Source organism: Urocampus carinirostris, chromosome 12, assembly GCF_059441175.1.
Source record: "Urocampus carinirostris isolate Australia breed hairy pipefish chromosome 12, RoL_Ucar_1.0, whole genome shotgun sequence".
NCBI lineage: Eukaryota > Metazoa > Chordata > Actinopteri > Syngnathiformes > Syngnathidae > Urocampus > Urocampus carinirostris.
The window spans coordinates 7975035-8001663 of record NC_142360.1 but is presented as its reverse complement, the minus strand read 5'-3'; the positions used below and the strand labels follow the sequence as shown (position 1 = coordinate 8001663).

At 39.4% G+C, this 26629-nt stretch overlaps 1 protein-coding gene across 1 annotated transcript in view; it reads right to left on the bottom strand.

The window, feature by feature from the left end:
* Positions 1 to 26629, bottom strand: part of LOC148354811 (insulin receptor-like) — a 118055-nt gene that overhangs the window by 70390 nt on the left and 21036 nt on the right. Inside the window, exon 2 of the mRNA XM_088349360.1 lies at positions 11006 to 11554. Coding sequence (XP_088205486.1) covers positions 11006 to 11554 — 549 coding nt within the window. The remainder of the gene's footprint in view (positions 1 to 11005; positions 11555 to 26629) is intronic.

Below are 26629 nucleotides of genomic sequence, written 5' to 3'. Positions count from 1 at the left end.
CTACTAGTTAAATTAGTGAATGGCATTACTTTGGGGGATAGCTTTGTTTTAGCTGTTAGCATTGCTTTAGAAATTAATAAATCATTTGGTAGCTAATGTCTTGAAACTTAAGTACCAATGTCAATGCTAGCATTGTGGACATAACCGCTCGCGACTAACAGTAATATATAAATGCCTAATGTTATATATACCGCATACATGTAAATTTTTACATTTTCCCCATATTTTATACGTCTTTTTTTGATCATTTTAAATGGTATTCCATATAACAATTTCTTAATGGGAAAAAAAAATAATGCTACCAATAATAAGCAACACTACATTTACTGCAAGTAGGGAAACAACTAATAAAGATGCCGAAAGAATTGTTTGTGTTGTTTACTTGGTTAAAATCCGTGTTTACACAAATAATCTTTTGTTTTTATTTGACATAGTTTGTCTTGTAACAAAATGTTAAGTGTTAATTTAACGGTTACTTGCATACCCCCATCCACCCTTAACCATTGTTTGCATAGTATCCTCGTTCAAATCTGGGGGTTTTAGTAAATGCACACTCTTTTTCTTTTGTGAGATTTTGCCATCTGCTCACATTTAATGAATATTCTAAGCAGAATTTTGATACATTGGTTTACATACGTTTTAATATCACTGCATCCTTAGGTAAAAGTGTAAACATGTTTAAACAAAACCAAAGGAGACAGAAGATGCAAAAGCCTTGGTCAGAACCATATAAATGTGCCAAAGCTTAAGTCAGAAATTTATACTTGGCACTTCAGTCATCCAATCACACAGCATGGTGATCCTAGAAGACCAATCACAACTCGCCAGGGCAAAAGCAGCCATCTTTAGTAACAGGAGCCAGGCCTGACAAGTTTGGTCTATCATTTTGAGGCCCAGAAATTCCTGCATGTCTGCATACCACAGCGCGCAAGGGGAAGGAACAGGGGGAGAGAAAAACTAGCCGAGGGACACATGGGGGAGGGAAGACAAAAAAACTTGGTAAAAAGGGAGGATCTTTCCCAGAAGGTGGAACGAGGAGAAGACAAACCGAAAAAAGAAAGACAATGACAGGCAATTTGGTGCAATCTTCAGTTTTCCTCTAGACGTTTTCCCAGACGACTGGACGGCAAGACGCCCCGACTTTGTTGGCACAGTAATTAGCAGCGGCGTCTCTTCATAAGGGCAAAGGACGTGAAAAACTGTACAGGGCAAGGCTTTAGCGGCTCCATGACTGCAGCCTTGTCCAGACGCAGATAGAGACGGGTGGTGGGGGCTACGACCGCCATTTTTACTGCAGTCTTATAACTGTCACTGCTCCAGTACCCACCGCACACAACCCATGCATTTAAGAGAGTATTTATCACTGCACCTTTTATATCTGTCTTCCAACTTGTTGAGTTGGGGGGGATGTCACGGCCGGCAGCCGGTGGAATGTGTAGAATTTATGATTTTACATCAGCCACGGGAGCAATCTGGCGCTAGCGACGTGTGGCTGGCTGCCTCCGCAAACCACTCAGGAGCGAGTTTACATTTACAATATATGCAGTCAAGACTTCAGCTACAGAAAATGATGAACTGGCTCCTTCTTAAGTGGAAGCATCATCAAAGAGACATAGTGGAGAGACACTGTTCCAGCAGCAATAGAAAATGGACGTTTGGACATCAATTTAGTATTCCCTTGATTTTAGCTGTGGACAGAGACGAATGATCCATGCAAACTCCACTTTACTTGCCAAAAGGCCTCATTTGTATTGGTTCTTTATATACAGAAGGGGTCAGGAACAGTATGGTATGGCTCGTGAGCCAGTTAAAGCTCTATTCCTGAGCACACCTGGCTCGGAGATGAAATTCACGATTTTAATGAATTTGGGCCACTGTGTTCCTACCAATTGTTGCAGTCGTTCTTTTTTACCTTTATGATTTTTAGCCAATGAAATGCACTTGTGTGACGTCCGCCTTTCACCATTTCAGGATATTTTTTCAAGCGTATACAGTAGTTTTTGCTAGTTGCGGAAAAAATGAAACGATGTGCATGAGGACTTAGGACTAATGTTTGTGGATTTCACAGATGTCGAAGCTCCTATGAAACGGAATCGGGGACGAATAGTGCCCACTTGAGGTAAGGTAAGTACCTCCTTAGCCTTCTCGTTTGCAGTACTCAGAGGCGTTTTTACTCTTGTTGCCCCCTTTTTTAAAACCATTACGCATGAAAGAACAACAGTCGCACAGTGAAATAATATGCTTTTGTCAAGAGATGAGATTTGATGGTATTGTTTGACTTAGTCTTAACTATATAGTGTGGCTGTCACAAAATATATATATATATATATATATATATATATATATATATATATATTTTTTTTTATTTTTTTTTTTTTTTTGCTTTCATGGCTCATTGAGTCAAAAAAGTTCCTGACCCCTGCTCAGGGACATTTTCAATTAGTTGTACAGTTGTATCCATCCATATGTAATGTAAGTCATAACTGCTAAACATTGAAAATCATAGTTCAGAATGGATAGAGAATTTTCAGATTTTTAAAATGTTTTCAAAGTAGAATTTAAGATTTAAGTCAAAAGTGGATCTGTTTCATGTTTTTCACCACTTTGCTACGGCACACTGTATTTATTGTCAGGTGTGCCTTGGCTCAAAGAAGATTGATAAACACCGCCTAAGACAATTTTGAAACCACATATAAAACCTGCTTTGATGCAAGTGTCAAGCAGATTGCACAAATGCAACATAAATAACCAAGGAACGATCAACATTGTAAAAAAAAAAAAAAATCACATGGCTTGATTTTTTTTTTTTTGTCCAGATTTTCATGGGGTTTTCATAGAAAATGCGCATTTCATAATTTGTTATCAATTTTGCATTGTAAACAGTGAAAGTTTCTTAGTATTTGGTAGCACTGGTAAGTTTATGCTTCTGGCAAGCCACATACGACCACGTATGTGTAAACTGATGGGACGCAGCAATGGACCACACTTCTGTAGCAATTAAGCATGTTATTTCTTTGATTTTGGTGAGGTACATAAATTAAACCATCTTTTAGTTGTCAAAAAGCAGAAATGATGTCTATTTGCTTAATGACGTTGATCATGCTTATTCGTTTGGATGGCTCCAAAAATATAAAAGTCAGAAACATCCAGCAAAGCGAGATGCTACTTCTCAGCTGCCAATCAGCGCCCAGGAAACAGAATGCAGTTCTCCGATTGGTTTTAGTGTACTGGTGCTTGTAAAGCATTGCCCTAACTCCGCCAAGCACATATTCTCCGTGAAACCTGTTAATAGAAAACAAAACACGCGAAAATGTGATGCACTGAGGCTGCAGAAATAGAACCGCGAAATAGGGAATAATGTGGTAGCATGACATGGTTTCATCGGCAATAGAAAACGGAACACAAGGGGAAAATAACTCGTGGAAAATCTTGGGACTTGGAGAAGATTATGCAATTCAGTTGTGAGATATATTGTTGTCTATTAGCGAAGATCTGCCCAACATCTGTGACCAAAAAGCAACTTATGGAAAAAAAACTTGCCAGGGTATTGAAGCAAGAACTGAGAAATACTGTCGAAAGTGTGAAAGCCTTGCAACTAAACAAAGGCGCCCCCGTGTTACGATGTGCCGTACTACAGTTCATTTTTAGAATTTGTATATTCATTTTGATTTGTTACAGCTACTAATGTGCACAGACAGGATAGCGCAACTTGATAAGAATGAGTGATCTATTTTCTAAGCCAAAGCTGTAGTTTCAAATCATCAACACACCCAAAATCATACGCTCTTTCTACAATATCTATATATCATGACAATATCTTGTCACAATCGTTCTTACCGACAAACAATGTAAGTATGAATTAATAATGTCAAGTTTCAGTCTCTTCAGGACTACTTTTTGGAGATATGGTTTTACAAAAATAAAGAAACACATAATAATTGGATTGAGTGTGCTTTTTTTTGTTCCCAAATATACAATGCTGGAAAAAAAATATACTATTGGTCATACGCATTAGTAGGAAAAATAATTATTGTTTATCCCTAAAACAAGATTATCCTTTTTTTAAGTGTTGGACACCTGCAGGATCTGTTTTTTAACCTTTGATATGAGATGAATGGTTGGTCGGCAGCACGGCGGCGCAGTGGTTAGCGCGTGTGCGACACAGTTCTGAGGTCATGAGATCGAACCTCCTGTGTGGAGTTTGCATGTTCTCCCCGTGCTTGCGTAGGTTTCCTCCGGGCACTCCGGTTTTCTCCCACATTCCAAAAACATGCATGTTAGGTTAATTGGCCGGTCCAAATTGTCCCGAGATGTGAATGAGCGAGCGAATTGTCTGTCCCTGTGTGCCCTGCGACTGGCTGGCAACCAGTTCAGGGTGTCCCCTGCCCACTGCCCGAAGATAGGTGGGATGGGCTCCAGCACCCCCGCGACCCTATTGAGGATAAGCGGTACAGATGATGGATCGATGGATGGATGGTTGGTACACCATTTGCATGGCCAGATTAAGGCACTGTCTATGCTCTTTGAAGGTTAATTTTTAGATTTTCCAGCACCTTAAAACAGTAGAAATTCAGCGCAAATAAAAAGAAAGGGTTTTTTTGTTGGCTTTGATGACTAAATTATAGTTGCCATCTTGCTGCTAGCACACACTTTGTGATATTTTGAGCTGTTCCTATCTATAGTCTATGATCTTATTGCGTCAATGGGCTGCTATAAACTGAGATGAGTTCTTCTTCAACAATGCAGACGTAGCTTCAATACATCACACTTGTTTACAAACACAGAAAAGGCTCTAGGTGCTGGGTAATAATGGAGACAAAGAAGATAAAAAAAGAAAGTACTGTGTATACAAAGTAAATAAATGAGCCAAACTTGGATTCATTTTAATGATATTGATTACTCCGAAGCAGAGTATATTCAACCTTTCAATCTTATAAATGTCTGATCTTCTGCTTTTTGATTTACTTATTTCAATTTACATTTTTTGCGTATTTTTCAGAAAACCTGTGTCTCAATTGGTTAAAATAGAATTGTTAGTAGTTATTTTTTTGCAATTCATCATTTACTTATAGAACTGAAGTTATTTATCTTTATTTTGGATTTTATTGTTTTGCATTTTCAGGGATTTTGTGTTGTTGTTCGACTTTAAATTTCAGTGTATAAAAATCTAAAATTGGTTTGTATTTTACAAAAAAACATTTGTATATCTCTGAATACTTTATGCAGGGATCACATGCAAAACATAATAAATCACTTATTAATAAATAATTTGGTGCATAATGTTCTATTATTATTGATACTATACCCCACCCCAAAAAAAACACAGAAATCTGACGGGTCGTTTGCGAAAGACCCAATTCTTGAAAAAGGGACTGAATTCCAATGACTAATCTGATGAATCATTTTCTCTTGGATGTGACAGTAGGGAGCAGTAACACTTCACATGACAACTCGATCATAGGGACTGGAGCCACCATCAGCGTCATTTTTACGCACTTTTTCATTTTTCCTAATTCAAAAGTGTTGTCTATTGAGTCAGACAGCCAGGAAACACGACAATGGAAACAACTTCAGGCATTTTCAAGCATTTTCCTGACCTTAAACAAATGACATTAAAACTCAAGCTTTTTCAAGGATTTTAAGCACCCGTACAAACCCTGGTAATAAAAAGAAATCTCGGGGGAGGGCCTCTAGATGGGTTTGGAATTTCTTATCTGATAGCTTCTCTCCCTGTCCTCTTTGCGAGCTTAAAATCCATTCATGTCTTCTTTCCTTTTTTGGAATGTCTGCAATAATTTAGACTTATCACCCCAATTTTGAGCGCACAAATACTTAAATACGCAAAATGTATGATCGTGTTCAAATAATTGTGGCACAAACCAACGCCATAGGCTGTCCTTCTGTCAACATTTCTTTTAAAAAAACTTACCAGAAGATCAATATTTTAAAAACAAAAGCCACACGCATCAAATAAAGTCTCAACCTGTGTGAGAGGCAACTTTCCCAGGATGATGATGCCGATGATAATGTGAAAGAGATCTTAAGAATTTTTCAAGTCCATATATCCTGGCACTCCTTGGCTGAGCTGTCGGACCACCTTTAAGCCATTCGTGAGGTCCCAAAAATGTCATCAAGCCTTGCATACTTAAACGCAGAGCATTAAGACACGATGAACACAACAACGAAAGCCGGTTATCATTACTCGCTGTATTACCCGTATGTATCAATGAATGTGTCATCAATGTCATGTGACTTGTTTACAAAGTATGTGTTTAGGAGGCGGAACAAAGATAACACTAATATGCCACAAAAATTGAATATTTTGAAAACTTCTTTTGTGTTTTAATAATGTTTAAACAATTTTAATGATTGTTATTCTATAAAAAGCTATAATATAAAACAAAAACAAATAGTAAATAAATACAATAATAAAAATATATTTTGGTAGATACTATTTTTGACTAGAGTATAAAGCAGTAAAAAGTTTGGAAAGGAAGACCGTAAAATAACAAAAAGAATACTTAAATTAGGGATGCACTGTAAGTTTTTTCCTATCGACGCAGATAACATCACTTTGTGCTATATTTGGGGGAAAAAACACGCAAAATCCAGTTATTTTTATGTGTATCTTTATTTTTATTTACAAGTGCAGCTAGGATAAACCTGTTGTGTTTTTGTTAATAATAACTATAATCCTGTGCCTCGCACACATTATGGAGAGGTACAGAGGAGAAACGACCAAATTGTGCTACTAATTCTGTAGAAATCAAAAAGATATTCTAGTGAGAAACATAAATGCTTCAAATCTTTCTAACAATTGTGGAGGCTGGTTGAATATTATATCGTGGCTCAAAGTGATTAATTCTTTTTTTCTTCCAGGCCGATAATTGTAACATCATATTGGATCGATATCTGTCCGCTAACTATTAATTATCGGGAATTAAGCAATATTATCTACTTCAATAGAACAAAATTTGACTCTGTCCTTGATTTTTAAAGTGAAATATTTAATTGTGATCTAGTTACAAGTCAAAAGAAGATCCTGGAAACGATTCCATCCATTTCAAAATAATCCGGCTTCTCGGGTGGCAGATGCACGTTTCTGGAGCATGTTGTTGTTGTTGTTGTGGAAGCCGGAAGGAGGCGGTCATTCAATCTGACCCGACGCCTGAAAACAATCCATTTCGCGTGAGCCAGAGGAGGCTCGTGTTTGATTCCCATCACGTTCTCTCCCCTCATCTCGGAAATTATACATAGTAGTCATACATCAACAAACATCTCTCCGAGTCACATTTTTAGATTAACAAAAACCTGCATCAATACTAGTGACAAAAAAACGATATTCCGGAATAACGATTTTTGGCAGAAAAAAAAACAACTAGAAAACATAATGCAAAAATGAAAAAGGGAAAATTGTTAAAGGTGTAACGATAACACAATCGGTATGCTAGTTGTTAATGCTACACTAAAATTGCATTCATGTTACATTCTCAACATCAATAACATCAGCTCTCTTAGTTTTAAGCAAAAGAAAAGTGAAAACCTGGGGGGGCTAGCAGGTTCATTTTCATGAGCATGCTCGCCATTTTCTTTTATTCTGGGTTGAAAATGGTTAAAGAAAGAAAAGGACTGTTTTAAATATAGAGTCCAAATGCCAAACCAAACCCCCTAAAAAGATGAAAAAGGAAGAGTCTATCCATTCACTTCTACGAATTATACATACTTGCACGCGCAAAAAAAAGAGCTTGCCGGTGGCTGTAATAATTATTTCAGCCAGAAGATGGCATCAGCAAGTAGAATAGTTATGGACATCAACTTTCACTTTAGTTTTCTCAGTTTTGGGTAGAAATTGAAATGAAAACAAATAATAACAAGTAGATACATTTTATACGGTCATAGTAGTTGAAATCGCTAAATGGGTGTCAAACATTTTCACTTAGCAACAACGATATCAAGCCAAAAACAGAGCTAAGATGCATTCAGGATTTTTTCACCACATCAGTAAACCCATTTTTCTTATTTTACGGCGTTGTAAGTGGCGACTTATAATCAGGCGCGGCTTATAGTCCGTTTTTGATTTAATTGGATTCGAGCTGGTCATATTCCGAGTAAACTTTTTTTTGTGAATGGGCTACCGCAAACGAGTTACTGCCTCTTCCCTTTCACCGTCTCTCACATGTAAGTAATATCCCGGCGCCTCTCTCTCTGTCCATTAGCCTCCCCCCAGGGCCTAGTTGTAGAGCTCAGCAGTAGGACGTGCCGTGGACAAAGGCAGGAAGTAATGAGGAAGTCTTTTCAGACAGCCCACGCCGCAGGCGAGCGCTTGGCTGCTGACGAGCTTTTCCTCAACGGCTCGCACGTTTACACAGATGAATAGAGAAGGTAGCGAACATAAATAAAGCATCGGCGGCCCACACAAGGATATAGGAAACCCGACTACTGCGCTCATTAGGGAGCGATATTTCCCCTCCGTCTCCTTTTCCAGATGTAGCACCTTCGATAGGAAGCGACGGACGAGGGAAGGCGCTCTTGTTCCGACACATTGTATCCTTAGACGCTCTCATACGTGCAACTCGATAAGCTAGAGCAAACTTTGATTGCCGGCCGCATTGAGTTAAAGGTGGGTGCATCGTTTGAGGTGTCCTTAAAAAAGTTGAAAGTTAAATATTTTTCCCATCAAGTATGGGTTAATAAAGCCCAACTAAGTTTAAAGAGCCCTTATGCTTTAACTCAATGGCAGATGTTTCTCTCAAATATGAAGAGCCATTTTAGCCATTTCGACCAATTTTTGAAGGTCTACGGAACATTTAGTCCTGTAGCTATAAAGAAATAGGACCTATCAAATAAAAACTTGAATCCTAATCTAAAAATAGGATGTGTCCAGCTTTTACCATTGTTTGGTAAACAGTTGAACATTGCCAAAGTTTCTTGAAAATACTAATTTCCAAGAAGACCTCTGAGAAAAACAGCCTTTTCTTTTTTTTTGCATTGGTTATACCTTCGATATCTAAACAATGCATTCTATAAACACAAACGCACTTTGCTGGCAAGAACACTGAACGGAACTATAGAAAATGCACGAACGATGCATGAACTTTGCAATAACTCTTCAGCGCCCAATGTTCGATCACACTATTTCAGTTCCTGCAGACGTTCACGATCCATCAACCCTCTCTGACCAGATGATGACAATGGGACTTTGTTATCTTTTTCTGAAAAGAATAAGCTCTGTTGAAGAGTTAACTGCTTTTTACTATTTGCCCGTGTCTCACGAATCTCACCACACTGCTTCAATACGCCTACTCGCCATGTGGGGTCGCCTATGCACACTCGGATACACAGGATACAGGAAGCAAGACTAGGAAGTTGGGTTTCCTCGATGTGCGGACAAATATCTGATCAAGGCCACTCCTGCCATCTAATGTTGATTTATCATGATAAAAATCATTCCTAGAGGCTTGATACTTACCATGAACAGTGCCAAACCCTTTATAATATTTTCTTTAAAATAAAGAAAAAGTATTATTACGTTTTGGCACTAAGAGACATTACTTCAGAAAACGTATTTACACGTTGTGGCATGGAATGAGTGAAGTGTTTAGCCTTACGTACCCTCGTCACCCTTGCCCAAACCGACCCTTTGACAAGGCTATATCATATGACTAGTATTGTACATCCTTCCCGGGGCAAAAAAAGACATGAACGCACATGCACAGACATCACTTGACGTACCATAAACACGCTGGTGTTTATCAGTCGACATTCTTACCCTCCCTTGACGATCACGGCCATTCGTCTTTGAAAGTGAACCCTGTTGCACATGTAAACTGTCTACATGTTAACAATGCCAGAGTCGCACACAAGGTCACTTCCTATATTGCGTTCACTCTGGCCAGATTTAATGCGGGCCGTGACGGTTGAAGTTCAAGTGTAAACCCAGCCCCAGTCGTCACGCTAGCGTATCTAATAGACGCAGAGGCGCACGGAAAAAAATAATACAGTAGAAGCTATAACCCCCCCCCACGCGCAAAAAAAATGTTGACCAGCTGACTCGTAAAAATATGCTAACATATGCTACGTGAGAGAGGGCTACATGGCCAAAAAATAATTTCATTATTCAAAATTAAAGTTATAATCTTTATTTTTTCAGGACTCTTTTTATTAAAAAGAAAAAATGAAATATCAGGAAAAGTATCAACATTTTGAACAGGGTTTAATTTAAATAGCACATATTTTCCTCTAACTTTGTGATTCAAAAGTTAGAGGAAAAATGGCAGCCATTAAGTATGTCCACAATGTAAGGCGTACACTACGAAAAAGAAATGCTTACACTGTTGGCAGAAAAATATGATTAATTTAAGTATACATTTCTAGTTCAAACAAATTTTAAGTACTTTTTACTTGGAAAAAGGAAAAAGTATATCTATAATACGCGTAATGATCTTGTTCAGCAGCTAGTATTTTTATCTAATCTAGAAGGAAATGTTCCTTAAATATCAGCAAAATAATCCAATATTTGCAAGATTGTTGATCTTATCTTAAGGTGAAGTTTTCATCTTTTGTTTGAAAATAAAACAAGTTAAATTATCGGAAATACAGAGAAAATACACTTAAAATCAGCAAAATCTACTGTGTAGGTTAGCCGTATCTGCTAAGTTAGCTAGCGTCATTTAGCATTGCGATGCTTGCAGCAAAACAAATCTAGCTGCGTAAGCGCCAAAAAAAAAGCAACCTTATTCCTTGTTTTACATGATTATGCTTTTAGCTCAAAAGTATTTCATGAAAAATGTTTGAATCTCACTGAAGGACAAGAACTTACAGAATTAAAAACATTTTGTCAGGTTTTGAGGGGCTTTTTTGTGGAGAGGGAAAATTTGTTGGAAGAAGTTCATTAGATGTTCAAAATGGCAAATATCGGCACAGATAATCTTCTCGCATAATTGATAGTCTGTCTAAATTAAAATTCTAATATACTGAAGATATTAGGTCTACGAAAGGTACTTACTTCTTTGGCAGTGGTTCTGGGACCAGCATCTTCCCCTGAAGTAGCCGTTGATGGTGTTCTGTGGGCAGACGGTCTGACCTTGGGCTGTACCAGGGCACACATCTCCACACTCCCTGTTGTTCTTGTTCTCCACAATGTAATTGTCTTCCACCGAGTCCAGGATCTTGGACCAATCCAGTGTGGCCAGGTAGCAGAGATCAGGGTTCTTCTCGATCCTCACAGCTCCCCTGGTGATGTTCATGAGGCTGTGAAGACCAAGCTCCTTCAGGTGCAGCATCTCATAAATCACCAAAGCGTAGTTGAAGAAGAGGTTGTTGCCGCGGATCACCGTCAGGTTGGGGAAGATGTCAGTGAGGGATTCCAAGCCGTAGACCCGGAAAAGCAGCACGTAGTCGGTCACCACTTGCAACTTGGGGTAGCTGAGGCCCACAAAATCTTCGGTTTTGGTCTTGAACATGAGCAGGATTTTCAGGTGGCCCTCAATGATGGTGCAGTTTTCCAGCGATTGGAGGTTGGTCGCATTGTTGCGGATGTCTTTGCTTTGACAAACTGCAAGAAAACATGAGATAAATTCATTTATTTGCTTGAACCACGATTAACAAACGTTTACTATATAATTAAGACCATAGGGCACATGGTGTTAAAAGGTGCGGTCTCCGTAGCTGGTTCAATTTCTGTATTTAAAACCACACAGGGCGCACCACCCTGCACAGGTGCAGCCGCATTACAACACAGACAAGCATACAAGAGTGCGTAAAAAAATACAACAGAACAAAAATTGAGTTTTGTTCTTGTGGTGCTAACATTTTCTCTTGGCGAATAATCCATATCAAACAAAACACAAAATTCCTCGTCCACCGTTTCTGATTGGAACAGCTTCGCTAAATCTCCATTAAAAGGTTCAATTTCTTAACTTTAAAAGTCACTTTCTGAAAGCTCAAACAGTCCTGGCAGATGAGTTAGCTCAAATGTCGACAATCCATTCTTTTCATTATAATCTGCTGGAAGTTTCTGCCACTGTAGTCCTGGTCTGGGTGGAAAAATGACACTGTTTCATGAAACGAAAGAGCCAAGACGATAACAACTTTCAAATTGCTATACACACTACGACTTTAGCATCCATAAGCACTTCCGCAAACAGTGCATTGCGTGTGACATCACGTGTCCTCTTCTGCTTATGGCAAACTTGTGGCGTTCGCACGGTGGAAGGCATAAAAGTCACAGGAGATCACATACGAGTCGCATTTAGTTGGAAATGGGAACGATTTTACCAAATCATCGGACTTCACCCAAAAATGTTTTAAGTCTTTACTTGGCCAAGGCTCAAACTTGTGACCTTCCAGTCTCTGAAGCTGGCATTCAACTCTATGTCCCCCCAGCTAGTCTACGTCGGCCGCTTTACATGATACACAGTGCGCACCGCACAATTTGAAAAAAAATCTGAGACTTTTATTTGTGCCTCATGGTCGTGAAAATACAGTAGTTTATTGCCAAGTGTTATCTATAATTATTTACTAAAGTAGAAATTATTTACAGGAGAACCCCAAGATAGGGCACCCACACTTTATGACATTATTCTATGGGTCCGAAGGCTAACTGTGACGCTAAAGGGTGAATCAAAACATGATATCTATAGAACTTGAATAAGGCACATGCATTGATTAGTTTTTATTGAAATGATTGGGCTTGTCATATGGGTCAAAATGGATTAATGAGTTTACCATTATTTTTAATGGGGAAAATAAATTAAGACCGTGACCTAATCAGTCCTCAACCTCCAACCTGGAACATATTAAGTTCAAAAGCTGAGGCAGCGCTGTAGCAAAGGAAGTCTCTTGATCAAAGATGAAGATCGTTGATGGTATTTGAGTCCTTGAACTAATTTCCAAGACGCTCTGTCCTTTCTAAATATTTTAATGGGATGGGAGTAGTTGCATTGTTTCAATGTCAGTTCGAATAACAATGCTGCTGGGCAGAGTCGCGCCGTAGCTCAAGCCCACGTTGTAAATGCCATTCATAATATTCTTCATTAGACCACACACTAGCTGGGATTGAGTCAACTAAATCTGTTGCTTGTAGCAGAGTACTGTAATCTCTCAATTGTCACAGTTAATGGGGACCAGAACCCTCGCGAAGTGAATATCAGTTAAGAAACCCCACCCATTTTTAACATGCGCTCTGCCGGCATTTGCTCACAGCAGTAGTTGACCCTGGATGATGAAATGCAGCAGCAGAGGTGCTTTTCATTGGCGTTGGCAGGGAGGGATGTGACATTGATTTCCTCTCTTAGCCCCTGCTCTCGGCAATTGTCGCCAAGGGATAATAAATTGCAAATCAAAAAAAGAGGAGCGCTCTGTCGGCCCCTGCGCTCAGCAATAGTGGACAGTGTATAATGGATCGCGGCCAAAACAGTGTATTTCAGGCGGGCCCGAATGGCACGATTCAACAGCCCGAACCACAAAAAGGGGAAAAAAAGCAAATTTCCGGCCACAACTTTCCTCTCTCTGCCCCTTTCTTCAGCAATAGTAGCCTGGGCATAACGGATCACAGCCAAAACAGAGCTGGGACACAGATGGGCAGCTTCAACCACAAATAAATGCGCGCTGATGACCCTTGCCCTCAGCAATAGCCACTCGTCGAAAATGCCTTTTGCCAGTCCACGCTTAAAGCTTAATGGGATTGGGGATAATGGATCGTGGCTGCACAAGTGCAGTTTATTTGAGTAGTGGGAAAAAGAGCCGGACAAAAGTGTACTCTGTCGGTCCCCGCTCTCGGAAATATGCTACAGTGGATAATGGATCTTGAAAGCTTCAATGCAGTTCACTTTTGGGTGGGTGAAACAGCAAAAAAAAAGGCTCAACAAAAATTATTTCGAATGGCCCTCACTCACAGTAATATGCGATCGAGGATAATGGATCGCAAAAGGCGCAAAGGAGCGAGTGATTACAGTAGTTCACTCCAGTTTATTCGTACACTTTGGATATTAGTTCAGCAAACAAGAGAACTGATTGACCTCAAAGGAAGAAATAATTCTATGACTTGCCTCAGTTATGAATGGCACGAGTGGGTTCAGAGATGAATAGCCTGTAAGCTAAATGCTTACCCACGCTTATTCATACTTTCTTTGAGCCGCAGTTTGCTCGCGCCGACACACAAACCCACATTTGTTTCAGAGGACGGAACGCACGAGCACAAGAGCGCACGTATTGGAATAGAGGCAAATTCATTAGCAGGCGGTAACTTGGGGCGACGAACGGAAGTGAAAATAAATAATAAAAATATAAAAAATGTAAGTTTCTGAAAGTCATGAGCCCCAATTTATTAGTACAGACAAAAAGGTTATTTAGAAAAATCTGCCAGTAATAAAATAAGGAAAATAATCGTCTTTACAAGTAACATTTTATTCTTCCACTGGCAAATAATTTAGCTAATTTATTTATTTTTTAAATCTGGGTTTATTTAACATCTCATTTCATTAGTTGCACCGCTTATCCTCAGTAGGGTCGCGGGGGTGCTGGAGCCCATCCCAGCAATCATCGAGCAGTGGGCAGGTGAAACCCTGAACTGGTTGCCAGCCAATTGCAGGGCACACAGGGACAGACAACTCCCTCGCTCATTCACACCGAGGAACAATTTGGACCGCCCAATCCACCTGAAATGCATGTCTTCGGAATGTGGGAAGAAACCGGTGTGCCCGGAGGAAACCCACGCAAGCACGGGGAGAACATACAAACTCCGCACAGGAAGTCCGGTAGCTGGATTTGAACCCACACAGGAGCACACGCGCTAACCACTGCGCTGCCGTGCTGCCCTTTATTTAACTTATTTAATAAAATAATGAAAGATTACCAGCCATTGATTTTAAATTTATATTTAAAAATACAAATAATTCTTAGCCCATCGGAAGAAAATTTTGCATATTCAAAGTTTAATATTTTTTTTAAATCTTTAATAAAATAATACAGATAACCTTTAAAATTGATTTTCTTTTTAAATGGCATTTGACACAAAAGCTCATTTGTTAAAAAATAAAAGTGACCAAAAACAATTAAAAAATATATGTATTACATATAATATATAAATATATTAAATACAGTATATCATAAACAAAAAATACAGGAAAAAAGGTTAAAAATTAGATAAATAATGTTCAGAATTACCAAAATGTTCTGCCAACTAGGTAATAATTAATTTTTTACAGTGTACAAGGCAAATAGAAATATACTATATTATAAGTATAGGAAAAATACCAAAAGAGGTACCAAAAAGTATACAAAAATAAAAGAAATAATACTAATATAACAATTGAAAATACAATGAAAAAGAAGATACCTAAAATGAGCAAAATATTACAATACATACAAAAAAATGCTTAACGTGAACTATCAAACACAAGGACAAATGTAATCATATTTTTTACCAAACAGTTCTTAAAACAAATCAAAGTATTGATAATACAAAAAAATATCAAAACAATTTCACACTGGGCAATATATTATGCATTTTATAATCAAAAATTGTAGTGCTTCAGAAATTTACTTTTATTCAAGAAAATGATCCCATTTAACTTAACCACAAGAGACGCTAAGTCATAGCATGCATCACGAGGAAGCTACCTATTAACTTCCCAATCTGTTAATGGTTAGCCAAACAAACATGTCAACAGTCCCAGCACAAACTTTGCCCTGCGGCGTAGAAATGGGCCGCTTTAGAAGACTTCCAAATGGATTGGAGCCAGTAAAGCCTGTAATCACCAGACTGTCAAATAAAAAACCCAGTTGTTTACTATGACGGGCATGCCGGCGTTAGCTGGGAGTCAATTCAAACTTTTTGTCCGCCAGCAGAAAGTCAAAATAGGACCTCAAAAAGCTGAAAACTGGAATGGGCTAAATCTTAGTTACGTCACAGGAACTGAAATTGAAAAAAACTTAAAAGGGGACATTTAACTGATAGTTGGTGTTACACGATATGGTTGGAAGTTAGCGTAAAGATAACGCAAAAAGTATGATATCCCTGTTAGCTTCTGGATAAAAAAAAACCCAGATAATTAGTCACCTGACGCACGTTATAATATTCAATCAGCCGACACCACATGTTAGGAAGACTCACAGTATTTTTTCCCTCTTGAACCCATCAACGTTCATGTAAAATTTGCCTTCAATCCCAGTCCGAGACATAACCAAAGTGAATTGAATGCTGTTCTTGAAGCGTTTGGTGTATCTTTTGAAAGGTTACACGCTAAGGTTTTGTTCCAAACTGAAATAATCACTGCAAGTGCTACTAAAGTTGAGTAATCTGAGTTGGAACATACAGAAATAGGTTTTTATTCTCGCCTGAATTTGTTTTGCAATCAAATGCCTGCAGATGAGTGTAGCATGGGCATTGTAGCTGGAGAACACACATTTATCAGTTTTACAGAATAGGTACAGCGTGACTCCTTTTCCCACCTCTTCCCATTTATTATCTATAGCCCAACACAACCACAGTGAATACAAGCCCCACCCTCTTGGTCATATGCTCACTGTAACAGGAACCTAAAGACGCACAAAAACAAGCCACTTCTTTGCAGCAGCCGAGGCTATTCCCGGCGATAACGGCAACGTTACACCTCGACGCATCTCCTTCCTTATCCCCTGTATGCATCCAACAGGCCTAGGGGGACGAGCACTAACCATTCAGTATTTTTATGTATAGAAAATTAATTTAACACAAAATATAAAAATACATATTTTAAAAAGATTTTTAAAAATGTTTATGCATCGATAGAAGCTTAGGGCTATTTTTTCTGCATATGGGAAAATATATATAAAATGTAAAAAGTATAGAGCTCTTGTTGGTGACAGGAATGAGTGGAGAGGGGTTGTAAAAGGAGAGTGGGATGTGTGGACGTGGTCTAAGGGATGGGCGAGGCACCTGTATGATGCGGCAGGGGTAAACCAGTGAAAGCTGCCGGGCCCTGCTGTTGAACAAAAGAGTGTGTTGTGTCACCCTGACCCGAATGACATGGCCGCTTTCTTGTGTCCCGTTTCATCTGGAGGGATGAAAGCATGACCAACTTAGGTGCCGAGGTGCCTAACTTGTTTGGGTGTTTGGGCATTTGGGTTGGCCATGGTCTAAAGATTTTTATGTGTGTTTTTTGCTATTTTATCCCTTTTATTTTCTTTGTTATTGTATGTGTTTGATTGGCTTGCTGTCGGTCACTCCTCTTGAGGGATATGACCAAGGTAGATAGATAGATAGAAAAGATAGATAGATAGAGATAGATAGATACTTTATTCATCCCCGAGATATGTATACACACAGATATATAAAAACATATGTAAAATGGGAAGAGAAGGAGGTGTAAAAACGTAGGGGGTGTTGTAGGGACTGAAAAGCGACAGGAGCAAGCAGGGTGAAAGTGTAACTCGAACCCGCCCGGGATCGTAGAATGACGTAAGGGACCTACAGGACGGTTGCCGATCACATGCATGAATGGAAAGGCCGCTGTTACATGACCAGCCGACATGCGTACACATAAACGCCCTTGCGGGAGGGGCGTGGGTTCGCATGCTGACTAGTAGACAGAAATGGAAAAAAGATATATAACTATTAAGTACAGTAGGGATGGTGGAAAATAGAATGAGAGGAATGGTGAAACATGCTCTGATGGTGAGGTCAATTATTTCAACGGAAGCAAGAGTGTGTGCTAGGGATAAATGTAATGGGCGAAGGATAGTTAAAAAAATTGACTCATCTATAGCGTGATTTTATTTTTGGCAATTTAAAAATCGACGTTTCTCCCCGGAATTAATTTTTGGGACATCATATCCAGTACGTAAAAGTATTTTTTTTTAATCTTCTTATAGCATTTACTGTACCGTATTTTCCGCACTATAGGGCGCACCGGGTTATAGGGTGCACCCCCAAAAATTAGTTTTTGGTCCTATATCTTCCATAGATAAGGCGCACCGGATTATAAGGCGCTACAATGGGAACGTCGACAAAACAGTCAGATGATTCAGTCAAACTGATTACCCCCTTAACATTCCCAAAGCTTGCAAAGAAGCGGTGTACGTACGATGTCACTTAAATGCGTAATTTCAAATATCATTTGGAAGGTTAAAGTCTTGGAATTCAAGAAATGGCAACCATTCCTTAGTTTCTATTTTCTTTTTCGCTCGCAACTTTACTGTGCATATGACAATAAACACTTGGAATTGAGTTTAATTCACTCAACTCATCACAGCAACATCAAGATCGTTCTAAAACAAGATACCGGGAAAACATAAAGCCGCATAACTCACGTAAGTTCTCACGTTCAATAATGATACGCAATCATGGTCTTCTTACAACCGAGTGTAGTAAATCCAGGAGAGTAAAATATCTACAGATACAGACTAAAGAAACATGTTTCTTTATGGCGTTGTTTAGCAAGATTGCTATTCAGTCATCTTTTTCGGCCAATTGCAGGGTTTGTTTTGGCCCTCTAGCGTATCCGAGGCTCCGAATAACTTCAGCCAATAGCGATCGATGTAACGGATGATTGACACATCTTTTTCGACCAATTGCAGGGTTTGTTTTGGCCCTCTAGCGTATCCGAGGCTCCGAATAACTTCAGCCAATAGCGATCGATGTAACGGATGATTGACACATCTTTTTCGGCCAATTGCAGGGTTTATTTTGGCCCTCTAGCGTATCCGAGGCTCCGAATAACTTCAGCCAATAGCGATCGATTTAACGGATGATTGACACATCTTTTTCGACCAATTGCAGGGTTTATTTTGGCCCTCTAGCCAATCCGAGGCTCCGAATAACTTTAGCCAATAGCGATCGATTCAAATGATGATTGACACATTGGTTAGCCAATGAAACGCCGGTATATAAATCCCAGCATACACCGCGGACTACTCCACGTTCGGGGGAAAATCGAGTCGGCGGCTGTTGCGTAAGTTGCGAGACCTTGCGAATTTAATATTGAGCCATATATAAGGCGCACTGTATTATAAGGCGCATGGTCAACTTTTGAAAAAAATTAAGACTTTTAGGTGCGCCTTATAGTGCGGAAAATACGGTAAATAGGATCATTAAAGAACATCTGTGTTATGTTGAAATTTCAGTTCATGATATTTTGTGGCTGTAAACGTGTTGCACAGTGTATGTTATGTTCTCATTGTCTCAGTCCAAATAAATATCAGCTTGCGGACCAATGGGCATTGTTTGAACATCATTCATGGTTTGTTGTTTCAGAAGTTTTAGATTTAAGATGCTTTTTAAAACGCAATTATCAATTATATTGAATCACAATCTTTGTAGAATCTCAATTATAGAGAATCATAATATAATTCAGATCGGCACCCGAGTACCATGATACAATCACATTGTGACCAAAGCATATCGTCCCACCCCTTTTACGAATAACTGATAGACATATAATGTGGAGGGGCAAAACCAGTGTATGACTCACCCCTTGTTGTGCTGTGGGCTTAATGTTCGGGGGTCAGGTTGGGAAGAGTGAAGGGGAAATGAATGTTTGGTGTCATTGAGTGTATTCTTGACTCTAACCACCTCTCATTAGGGAGATATGGCTTGATGAATGGATAGACTACAAGGCACACCTAAGAACCCCAAATTGGCGAGAAATTTGCAAATGCACCATAAAACCCAGTACCCCTACTGTATATAGCGCAATATATGATGTATACGATTGGAAACGCATACATACTTATTCATGTGCGTCAACACACGAGGTATACCTCATTATTTGTGCAATGATTGATCAATCAAAAATCATCATTCTCAGTAACCGCAGCGCACTGTATGCAACGGGAATCAAACCCAGGTAGCGGCGGTGTGAGCGCCGACACTTAACTACTAGACTACCAGACCACCGTACAGATGACATAGGAAAAGGCATTTGATTTTATCTCTGCATCACACCATTTTTACTCGTTGTGCTGAAAACAAATTTTAGAAAATGGAGAAGATATAAATAAACGTCTGATTTATCATTTGATAAACCAAAGAGTTGTTACCCTTGTAGGTCTTTATTGCGTTTAGTAATATCTTTCAGGACAACTTTCTGCTGCGGCACGGCGGATGAGTGGTTAAGGCGTTCGCGGCACAGTTCTTAGGTCATGGAAGCAAATCCACCTACCGGCCTACCTGTGCGGAGTTTGCATGCTCTCCCCAAGCTTGCGTGGGTTTCCTCCCTTATTCCAAAAACATGCATTTCAGGTTAATTGGCGGGTTTAAATTGTCCCTAGGTATGAATGAGTTCTCTGTCTCTGTGTGCCCTGCGGCTGGCTGGCAACCAGTTCAGGGTGCCCCCTGCCTGCTGCCTGCAGACTGCTGTGATGGGCTCCAGCAACCCCGCGACCTTACTGAGGATAAGCTGTGCAGAAAATAGATTGATGGATGGAGGACAACCTTCTGTTTTTCTCCATTTCCTAACATTGATTGTTGGCACCGAGTAAAAAATGGTGTGACAATGATCTAAGATCTAATGCCTTATCATATATTACCTGTATAACTAGTGTTCTAGTGGTCAGGTTGCAACATTCTCACCATCGTGCCAGCAAGATGGCGGACAATCACGTCAACTTCCTTTAAGTTAGCCTCATGGTTTGTAAAGCCAGGTTTAATTCCCGTTGGATACAATGTTTTGCGATTTTGACCTGCAACATTTTTCGGTTGATGAATCATTGCACATATACCGTTCGTGTATAAAAGGTGCAATGGTTATACAGAGTACGGTCGCTCTTGCTGTAGTTTCAATTACATGTGCCTAATAGTCTATTGCGCTTTGTATATGAAAAATATATGACAAAAGACTATTTCTGGGAGTGCGCCTTATAATCCGGTGTGCCTCATAGTACGGAAAACACAGTTACAACAAGTTTTAATTATTTGTTTTTTCTAACTATTTTTTACTCCTGACGTGGATCCCAAATGAACTTTCATAACCCTGGAGGTGGGAAGACACTCTCAATGGCCACACAAGAGCTCTTAATTACAATAACAACCCAATCAGCCTCTAACGAAGCTTTTGGACAGGAGAGGGGGTGTGGGGCGGGGGGATTATGAAAAGGGCTGTTTTGCCTTAAGAGAGTGGGATAACGAATCTGGGGAGCACAAACTGGAATGTACTGCACAATAACGGAGACCACCCTCGAGGTCTCTGACAATTTCGCAAGATGGGGAAATATTTTATCTGGGTAGAAACATTTTACTTTGTAAATCAACTTAAACGAACACTGTGTGATATTTGACTACTAGATGTCGCTGCATTGTGTAGGGAAACTGAAAACGAGTGCTATAAGGTACAAGGAAGAAAAACTATGGAGACTTAAAGTTAGCAAACAGCAGCATTTTCGCCCTTTTTTGCTCGGCCTTTAAATGGTGTGCGGTTTTGGGGCTACACTTAGCAACAATATGGCAGACATTCATGTCATCTCGATTTGGGTGAGTCTCAGGTTATGGAAAAAATATATAAACTTCTTAAACTTCATATGATAGTTCATATATTTTTTGCTTAAAATATTGTTTGTTTGTTTTTTAAATCAATGGCATTTTAACCACTCGAAGGCGCTTAATACAGAACTTCCCTTTAATTTTTGATTATATATATTTTTTCAGATGTTTTTAAAAGTCATGTGTATTTGTATAGCCCTTAATCACAAGGAGTTTCAAAGGGCTGCACAGACCACAGACAATTGCAAACTACAGACTATTTTTTCACCATCCCCTGATCTAAAACCTACATGAGGGCAAGGAAAAATTGAGTGACTAGGGAAGGAAACTGGGGGGAATATTAGAAAAAATTTGAACAACAGAACTCGATGTGAGCAGCTAGTACCATTATCAGCTAGCAGCCAGCCATAACCTGCGTTCAAGAGGCTAGTTAAATGGGTAGATAGAAAGGGGAAACAGTGGAAAAAAGTGTGATATGACTGAATTATGGAACAGTAACCATCACATACAGGGTTCAGCGGTTGAAGTTTAGTGGGCAATAGTGCTAAAAGCACCACTGGGACAAGCTAACTTCACAAAATTGTCATTTGGCTTTCTTAGTAATAAAATGGCGAGGAAACAAGTTAGCTACTTCATGTTGTATAATACAATTACAAATTTGAAACTTACGATTTATCAAAAAAAAATAATAGGTCGTTTGTGTTTTTGCTTTACACTTAAATCAATGACTATTTTTTTTACACCACCAGGGTCGCTATATAACACACACTGGGGTTTTGAGTTCTCCCAAGAGTAAGATAGAATAATCTATGAAACATCACTAAAATAATTCTTCAAAAATCCTAACTGTAGAAAAGCTAATCTTGTGAGAATTTTGGCAATTTTGAATCCAAATGTGTTCCAATAATGAATCAAGTATATAAAAATCATTCGATTCCTAATGGCACCTTTCACTTAATCCAATCTTTCAGGCGGGAGAGAAGGCAGTCACGGCGGCACAAGATGGCGTACTTCGACTAGGCTACATAACAACCTTTACAAACTACCCTTGCCGAGCCTCTATCTCACCAGCGCCGGATCCATTACCCATGAAACAGATGACTTTGAGCTACAACTCGTGGGAAACCGCTACATTTGGGACACTTGTATTTCGATCATCGTGGAGGCCTGGCTCATTCCGAGGTTACCTGATGCTAGCGTGCAGCTATCCAGCCATTCTCTGTATCTCTTTCTTACACTGAAAGGAGAAGACTTCCAATGTTGTTCTTCTATTGTAAAATAAGTATTAACGACAATTAACACCATTCCTTCAAATACAATTCTGTGTTTTTATTTTTAGATCAATAGCGGTTATTTTGTTACAGCCGTATATTCTCAGTCGGTAATGACGTCATCTCGGCGTAATTTTGACCCTTGGGGGCTTTTATGGATTTCACTTTTCGCAGGGGGTTGTGGTACCCAGTAACCGCGATAAGTGAGAGATTACTGTAAAGGGTGCGATGTTTTTTTTTGTGGGTTGGCGCACCTGTTCCTCCGCAGAACTGGTTCGCTATTATGGAAGTGGAGTCACTGCCGGCCTATTTATATACAAACATCGGGTCTCGTTACAGCTCTGGCGCGACGCCAGGCTGCAGCAGATTGAAGAGCAATGTGCCGACACCGTGCCTTCAGAATCGGATGGCGCTAGTAGCACCACTCCATCTCACTAGCTTCGGAGAAAAGGTGGTGAGCAAACACCTGTTTTTAAAAACAATGATTCACTATTTTCTTGGATCAGGTTGACCTTTGGAGTTTAAATCACTCTATTGATGACCCGCGCTGTTTACGTCACACCAACTAAGGCTCAAAATAAGCAGATTAAAATTCATATTTTGCCATTCATATATGTATATTCAGAGCTGCCAAACATCCAAATCATGTTTCAGAAGACAAAGAATTTATAGATTTGGAAATGTTTTCCCCATCAGAATTCGAGAGTGCCATTTTAGGTTGAAAGTGATTTTCAGAAGATGTTATCTCTTAAAAGAATTAACAGTAAACAACCAAGTAGTAGTCAGTAATAGCTTTGAGGGTTTGTACACCATTTTATGGCAAATTTCAAGCACTTATCAAGGAGCCAAAGCCATTTTTTTAATTTTTTAGTACCATTAAAAGAAGAAATCTGGTGTGAATCATACGGTAATATTGCAGATCCACAAATATAACTTCCATTTACATATGTGATCTCTGGTCTTGCATGTGCATTTATCAGGACATGATTTTTGAGAAAATATCGAATCTATTTGTGGTTCTGATTGATACATGGGTAAATATTTTTTGGACAAATTTCTCCCATAAGGTATTTGGTGAAATTACCATAATATGTAGCTTGCATTTTCAGATGAGGAAAGTTCTTCCAATTTCAATTTACCACTGGAAAACACTACCTCAAATGTTGGCTTGGCCCAAAATAAATTTCCATAATTGATATGTAATACTTGCACTCGTACACATTTCGTAGTGCCCTGTTTCGGCGTAGCATGCACCGGTCTTCTTGGGACTGTTTCACATTTGTACTTGTAACAATCAACATTTATATACAAAAAATGATAATTGCATGATTTTTTTTACATTTTTTTTGTATTTTTCATAGAAAATTCATATTTTTAAATATCTATAAACTGGCGTGGTAGATTACGGAAGATTCATGAGTACTTCCTCAAACAATGGTAGGCCCATTGTGTGTAATGCCACGTATCCTCTTCTGCGCAGGCGTGACAATTGTTGCGTTCACACAGGAGACGCATAGACATAGAAGTCAGAGGAGATTACATATAAGTCGCATTTTATTGGAAATGTGAAGGATCTCACAAAAACATAGGATTCTACCAAAAAAAATAGGGATTGAGCATTAAGCTCTGCAGTGTGAACCTAGCCTAAAACACTCAGATGTGTCGAAAAGTAGAAGAAAACAGACTGCAAATACGAGGAAAAGGAAAAAGAAGCGTTCTGACAGCCACGGGAAAGAAATGCCTTTTGGGAAAATTTTCAGAGACGGAAAAGAAGGTGCCGGTGAGGAGACGGCGGACGGAGGGAATGAGGGCTCGGGGGCCCGAGGGCCGGCTCAGTTTAATGGCCCGTTTGTCTGCAGTGATCGACCACCGACTCGAGCTGGTTGGAGCCGGAAAACCGCAAAAGCGCACACAAACACACACCAGAAACTCATTCCAAATCTCCCTTTTCCATTGCTCAAATCTGCACCCAAAATGTACAAAAATCCACCAGCACGATCCTTCCTTGAAGGTCACTCCCCTGATAATGTTTCCACCTGTGATAAATTTGGAACCCAACACACATCGACGAGCGTTCGGATAGGAAATACACACACTAAAACCCACCCAGATTTGTTATTGGTTTTTCCGTAAGTGAGGGAGGTCAAATATTGACGGCTGATAAACTATAAGAGAATTCGACAACGTGGACTCGCTCTCAGTGTTTCCATTCATTCAGCATTAGAAACTGAAATCAGGAATCGACGATACAACAATATTAGATCGTGAAGGACTTGAAAAAGATCAGGATCTCCTAAAATTGTATGATCATAGGATCATCTCTGGGGCCTTTTCAATTCTGTTCCAGCAATCCCTGGCCTGGATTGAGAACAAGTTTTGCTAGCGCTAAAAACCGGAAGAGAATTTTAGGTCTATGCAATACTAAATCGAGAAAAACAAACAAGGTCGTAATCTCAAAAAATGATTTTGATGGTTTCTGCATGCTATTGTATTCTAAGTAAGACCCCGACCCGAATTTAAGCCATATTTTTGCTAATGCTAAACACAAAAAGACGAATTTAGGTCAAAATAAAAATATTAAAAATTGCGAGGGCTGGTGGTGGTAAAAAAATAAAATAAATGATGGGGCAGTTTCTTATTATACATATTATATATCTTTTTCACACTTGAAATGTTTGTCATATTCAAAGATTTAACCAAAAAGACAAATTTGTTGACAACATTTTAAAAAGTAGGTTTACATTTTAGATATTTTTGTCGATTAAATATTTCTCTACACATAATATGAACTTCATTGCTTTTTGTTTTTGTTTTGTTAAGTCCAAATGTAAAATGATCTTTGCATAGGGTGGTAGGAAAAGAGTATCTTATACCCTGTGCATGTTTGCAGGTGTAGAACATACATTATAAGTATTTTTGTTTATTGTAATTTTACAAACACTTGTATTATTTGATTGTCTTATCTCATCTCATCTCATCAGCCGTACCGCTTATCCTCATTAGGGTCGCGGGGGGGGCTGGAGCCCATCCCAGCCATCTCCAGGCAGTGGGCAGGGGACACCCTGAACTGGTTGCCAGCCAATCGCAGGGCACACAGGGACAGACAACTCATTCGCTCATTCACACCTAGGGACAATTTGGACCGGCCAATTCACCTGAAATGCATGTTTTTTGGAACGTGGGAGGAAACCGGAGTGCCCGGAGGAAACCCACGCAAGCACGGGGAGAACATACAAACTCCGCACAGGAAGTCTGGAGCTGGATTTGAACCCACGACAGGTTCCCATGACATGAACTGTGCCGCACAAGCGCTAACCACTGCGCCGCCGTGCTCTTATTGTCTTATATCATAAAATATTATGTTGTTTTGAGCACTATTTATCTACCTCTCCAAAACCTTAACATTTGAATAAAGAGGAGGAAATTAAAAATGTGTTAAAAAATGGAATTCTTAAAAAAAATAATTGACCGATTTATCAATTATCAAAATAATAATAATAATAATAATGCATTTTATTTAAAAGCACCTTTCAGGCCACCCAAGGACACTGTACAGACAATGAAAAAATACAATTTAAAAAGTTGTAAGCTAAATAATAAATAAAAACAAGACATAAAATCATAAAAACATAGGAAATGGAGAAGCTATGTGTTGTAGGCAGTCCTGAACAGGTGTGTTTTTAGACGGGACTTAAAAAAAAGTGGAGAGAGGTGTGCAGTTTTGGAGGTCCGGAGGTAGATTGTTCCAAAGCTTGGGAGCAGCGCGACTGAAGGCTCTGGCTCTCATGGTGCTCAGGTGGGCAGGGGGCACTGACAGTCGGAGGGAGGACGAGGATCTGAGGGAGCGAGTGGGGACGTGCACCTGGAGAAGGTCGGACAGGTAAGGAGGAGCCAGGTTGTG